The sequence below is a fragment of the Triturus cristatus genome, chromosome 1_1 (assembly GCF_964204655.1).
Source record: "Triturus cristatus chromosome 1_1, aTriCri1.1, whole genome shotgun sequence".
NCBI classification, from domain to species: domain Eukaryota; kingdom Metazoa; phylum Chordata; class Amphibia; order Caudata; family Salamandridae; genus Triturus; species Triturus cristatus.
Window position 1 is genome coordinate 130,855,125 of NC_140579.1, and position 6,000 is coordinate 130,861,124.

The window sequence follows — 6,000 nt, forward strand, 5'->3', positions numbered from 1 at the left end:
ACAAGGCAGGTGTGCCGAAACGCGTCAAGCTAAAGGATCAATAAACCTACAAGCTGAATGGCAATAGCTAACTCCTGTGTCCGTGTCCAATTTTGAATATAAGTCGGGAGTGGTTGGAATATAGATATATATATATATCCGGCTCAAAACTCCATTTCACCGCAAATGAAGGGACTGCACCCAGCAAGGTACTCGGTTCGTTTTTATTCACCGAGAATTTCCCACAGGACACGTTTCGGCTTGTGCGCCTTTTTCGACTGATTATATATCTTTTAAAAAATCTACATATTGGGGTTACACTTACCTGGTAAGTTTTAACAACATATATAACTTTACCATACATGCCTTTAACATTGCAAATTTCATTGTAAAGGCATACGTGGTAAAGGCATATGTGTAGTAAAGGCTTGCGTGGTAAAGACTCACGTGGTAGTGTCGCGGAGGGCAATTTAACTAAAATCCAGGGTTTATGGAATCTTGAGAGTGCCAAAAAATACTTTGTTTATAAGAAGCAAATGTATGAATATGGGGAAACGGTTGAAAAATGTTTGGCTTTACGGCTACGTATGAAAGAATCCTCTCGCTCTTTTGTTGCCTTGAAGGATAAGAACGGTCAACTTTATCAGGATCCGCAGCAGATACTCTCTATTTTTCATCAGTTTAATACTGAATTGTATACTAAACAGGATGGAGGGAGATTGGATGATAATGATAATGTTTTTCTTAAGCAAGGAGTATTATATTTAGATCCTTGTGACTCAGAACAATTGGATAGCCCTATCACAATGGCGGAATTAGAAATTGCTGTCAATAGTCTATCCTTAGGAAAAGCGGCCGGTCCTGACAAAATGCCGGCAGAGATTTACAAATTGTTTTTTCATCACTTGAATACTTTTCAGGCTGCCCAGTACGTCCATGCTCCCAATTCATGGGCAAGGACCCGGAATTAGTAGGATCATACCGTCCGATCTCGCTGTTAAACTGCGATAGTAAAATATATTCTAAGATATTGGCAATGCGCTTATCCAAGGTTGTAAATTCATTAGTTTCTTTAAATCAACATGGCTTTATACCAGTTTGTGGGAATGTTACTCATGTAAATAAAGTCATCACACTGTTTGATGTCGCCCACACTGAAAAACGAGATTTAGGGCTAATCTTATTGGATGCGGAGAAAGCATTCGATCATGTGGAGTGGGAGTATCTGTGGCAATTGATGCGAGACCTATTGCATTTTAAACGGAAATGCTGGCGTCAAAGAAGGCATGAACGGGAGCGGGCGGCGGGTGGTGGTTGTCTAAGAAGTCACGGACTGCGGGAGGGAACGGGGAGAGGCAGAGAACAAAACTGTTTTTAAAGTAAGTGGGTGATAGCCACGGAAGGACAAAAATAACAATACAGCATTTAGTATTTAAGCCAATCAAAATAATGGGCAGAAAGTGGGCGGAGCTTCCCCACTATACTGTAAACTGCATGCCTCGCAAAGCGAGCAGCGCATGCGCTGCAACGCTAGGCGAGACCTAAAAAGTGCCTACTCTGGTAGTATCTATGGGGTGAGTGTGTGAGATCTGTGAAACCAGAGGCACAGTTTTGCTGTTCGTTGCCTAAAGGTATGATTCTTGTATTGTACAATTTATATAGCCTGAAGAGCAGCTTTCTTGTCAAACACCTGAGGGTGTAAGGTCAATGATTTGGGGATATCTAATTGTGACTGAGGTATCAGTCTATTCAGTCCTGTATCCTGAGGGGTGTCTGCTGTCTGAGACCTGAGCGTGTCAGATTTGTGTAGCCTGATGACTATTCTGTAGAATTCCTTCATGAATCATGAGGCATAGAGCCATCCATAATATTTGTGCAGACTGAGGACAAGCTTCTTTCTGATTGCTGTAACCTCCGTGATCAGCTACCTAAGCATGTAAGAGCTGCGTGTCCTGAAGCATTACACTGGCCAAGTTGCAACACTTTACAGGGCATTGATATCAGTTACCAAAAGTCTTGACTACTTATTCTGTCCAGTAAATGCAGAAACACTAGCAACTAGTCTCAGTGTTCGTCTTTCGAGAGAGACCAAATATCTGGCCTTATAAAACAACCTGAGGTAAAAAACAATGCCTGCGCCTTGAAGAACTTTGTAACCTGAGGTGTAGTTTCTCCTCTCTGGTGTACATGCAGTAAGATATCCAACATTTCGCCATGTCTGCTGTCTAAACCCTGTGCACCTTGGGAGATGGTGCTTCTTTCTAACACCTGAGCCTGTACCTTCTCTGTAACCTGAAGGAACATTCTGCTGCTCAGTGCTTTAATGGAGACCATCTGCATACCCCAGGGAGAGCAGTTCTGCTGCCCAATGCCTCAGCTGATAATAATCTCTGTGAATGTTTCTCTCGGAGAGGAAAAATTAATATTATCAGAGGGTATATAAGTTACTCCTTGTTTTAAGTTGAATGTTTTGTGTTGCTTTACAAATTAAATATCAAATTGCCTGTATTTATTACAGCTTATCACAGATAAAGAATTTCGAAAACATCGGAACCGAGTGTCGTACCTGAGCCTTTACTACAGCTGAACACACCTGGAAACCTGCGGTGTCCTGGAAGCGGCGTCACCTGGTCCTGCTAGCTGCATGCGTATATCCACTTCTCCATTTGTTCTTAGTTAATGCCAAAGTTAAACTTTCCCTATGTATAAGCCGATCACTTTGTCTTCTTATTGCTCCCTGAAGTGCACCTCATCTGTGGACTCCCTGGTCTCACAAGGACTGTAGAAGCTTTCAATTCTGCAGCCACAGGGCACAGTGGACTCACCACATGCCCAGGGCCATTGAATGTTTCATTGCAAGGGGCTTCTATCAACTGTTTTCCAAGTATTCCCGAATAACAACCCACCAGAACCACACTTGAACTACAAAACATGTGAGCATAATAAAAAACCTACAACTGTACAAACTTTAGGAAATACATGAAATATACTTGCTCGAGTTATGTTTTTATTGAAATATATTTAAGGCTCAGGTTTTCAGTCTACTTTTGAATACTGGATTCCGGGCTGTTTAACGCACGAAGAATATTTTGAATAATAGTAGTATTATAACTGACCAAAGCCATATTACTATTCTGTTGAGAGAGCTGGTAGATGCTTCGGTGGCACCCATCCCCCTGAAATCACTGTAGCAACTAAGTCCATACTGACATCATGTGCTGAATAGTTGTCTTTTCTCCGCCACAGCTGGAAAGTTGTTCTCTCAGGTGCCATTGGGATGGGCCGTGCTTTGGTTACATACGAATTTTATGAATTGCCTTATTGAGTACACACAGGTATTGATTGTCAAACTCTCCTATAATATAGTCAAGCAATATTGATGGTATAAATACATTTTCTTAAATATAACTTTTCAGGAACTTCTTTCCAAAGACTGCTGCTGGATTGTGCAGCACCCCTCATCCTGCTCCTCAATCAATCAATCAATCGGGTGTTTGTTAAGCGCGACTACTCAACCGTAAGGGTCTCAAGGCGCTGGGGAGTGGGGGGGGTCGCAGGTTCCAGTCCATCAAGGAGGGGGTCTGTCGAAGAGCCAGGTTTTGAGGTTTCTTGCGAAGATCGGGAGCGATGTTATCTGTCTGAGGTGGAGTGGAAGCTCGTTCCAGGCTCTGGCCATGCGGAAGGAGAAGGAGCGGCCTCCCGATCTCGTTTTTCTGGTGCGGGGGACCACGGCGTAGGAGAGCTGGGCTGATAGTAGGGTCCTTTGGGCTGTGTGGAATTTGAGTCGGCTGTTCAGGTATACTTGTCCGGTGTCGTGGAGGGCCTTGTGAGTGTGGGTTAGAATCTTGAAGGTGACTCTAGCTTCAGGGGGACCGCACTCAGCCCAAAGCTCTTGTTTATCTGTTAGAAAACTTAGAGACACACACTTGCAGGTTCACAAACATTAATAAGATCGACTTGGGAACACAGATAGTCCCTCCTCAAGTGCTCGATGATAGATGTAAGCATTAAGAGTGCCTTTGCAAAATGAGTCATTACTTTTATATAAACAGGGTAAAGAAAATAACCTGACGTTTGCGGGTGTTGAGTCAATGGATAGTGTTTTTTGCTCGATTTGTCTAAGTGGCCGAAAGTTATAAAGTTAAACCATGAAGAAGACAGTGAAGGAAGACTTGGGACATTTGTTTCCAAGTCGGCGACAAATCTTTTCCTTCTTTTCACTGGACCTGTTGAATCTTTCAACGAGCATCAAAGGTTTTAGTGAGTCTCCCAGGAAGAATCGAACTGTTCAAGTTGATTATATCAGAGACTGATATGTGTACTAGAATATTCTTTATTGTTGGTTGTTTCTTGGTTGCACTGGTTCTTCTACACCTTGGGGAAGTTGTCTCCCGCCATACTGTCTCATCACTATCCTTCGAATATAGCTGGTTGCCTCACATGCGTTTACAATGCATGCGATTACAATGCTGTCGTTACAACGACTTGCTCTAGGGGGCTTGCTGGACTTGGGAAAAGTATAATTTTCTATTCCAACTCCAGTGTGTGCAATAGTAGGAAATGTGTTGGAATAGTAAATTACACTATTGTAACGACTTGCATTGTAATGGTACTGCGATGTAACAACACAGTCATTGTAACGACCACGTTGTAATCGCATGCGTTGTAACGCATGCAATGTGATGGCTGTTGCCCCTATCCTTCGCTAGTTTGCTGTTCCTCAACCCTCACTTCCTGTTCAGTTCTTGGACAGGACGTAGTGTCCAGGGTCCTTGTTGTGCACCTGCAAGCTGGCTTAACAAGAGATCTGCTTCGCTCGCACTCAACATTGCAGCTCCTTCTTGTATGCTTTTAGCTCTCCTGTGGCCTCCTATTTTGCTGCCGAGCACTCGTGCTTCCCCTCTCCCCCTTAGTACACTGCAGAGCAGTTCCTCCATAGATATGCGCTGCAGTTTGCATTGCCAGTGTGGGTCTTCACATTTGGGCCTTCCCACTGTAGGACCAGCGCCACTCTCTTTCACAGGGACAGGGCCACTGCTGCACGTGCTATGCAGGTTGATAATGCCACCACTGCACAAGACGGGAGGCGCAACCAAAGGCTTTGCTGCACATGTGGGTCTTTTGCCCTTGTCGCCTGTTATGTTGACATCCGAGACAGATGTGTAAACTATTCTGCTCTTTATTATTGGTGACCTCACTATTAGTTTCGTCCCTCTGTTCTGGGACGCTTGTCTCCTGTCATGCTGCCCATATGCTCTCGTACCAGGATTCCCTGATTTTAAAACTTCTCCAAAGCTCAAAGCAGCTATGTATTTACCCAAATAAATCTAAAGCGGACCATCTAGTAGTCCAAATGTTCCCCAGTATTGCAAGATGCAAATAATAAAAACATACCTTTCAATAAACATTTTTAAGCATAATTGATTATGAGTATGTCATTCTGAGTATGGCTTCGGCATGTGCAAAATGTGGCTGAAAGTAAGGATTTAGAGGCTTACTAAACAGTGTTTGTTGCTGCTGTTGAGTGTGGTGCAGAGAAAGTATGAGCTTTTCTTGAACCAGAAGAATGTCTTTACAAGTGGATCAGTATATTGTTTCCTTTTGACAGATGTTTAGTGGCAATGCATTGCTGCTGTTTGCAAGAGTGCACTATTGATGTTTAGAGGGGAATGATGCACGTGATTCCAAGCTGCTTCTCATAAACTGTTTTGCCTGCAACAGAAGAGTAGAGGTAGCAGCACATTTTGTGCGTGACTGTTAGTTCTTTATGCAGGAGTTTGTATAAGAATTACACAGCAAGATGGCGGAAGGAACAAAAGAGCCAAAAGACTGGGAGAGTAGTAGCCTCCTCCACTATTCCCCACATCTACTGAGGAAACATAGTCCAATGCTCACTTTGCAGCAATGCCTGCCATCCACAGAGGACTCCTATCTCGGTGATAAATCCCTGGTCCTCCCAGACCCCACATTACAAACCATGATCTCTCGAGCACCTCATCAGTGGGAATCGGCCCCTTCCCC

At 43.6% G+C, this 6,000-nt stretch overlaps 1 protein-coding gene across 1 annotated transcript in view; it reads left to right on the plus strand.

The window, feature by feature from the left end:
* The window catches only part of CIMAP3 (ciliary microtubule associated protein 3), a 165,166-nt gene extending 159,770 nt beyond the window's left edge, over window positions 1-5,396 (plus strand). The window contains exon 6 of the mRNA XM_085615411.1: window positions 2,498-5,396. Within this exon, the coding sequence (XP_085471537.1) occupies window positions 2,498-2,566 (69 nt within the window). The 3' untranslated portion in view covers window positions 2,567-5,396. The remainder of the gene's footprint in view (window positions 1-2,497) is intronic.
* The last annotated feature ends 604 nt before the right edge of the window (window positions 5,397-6,000 follow it).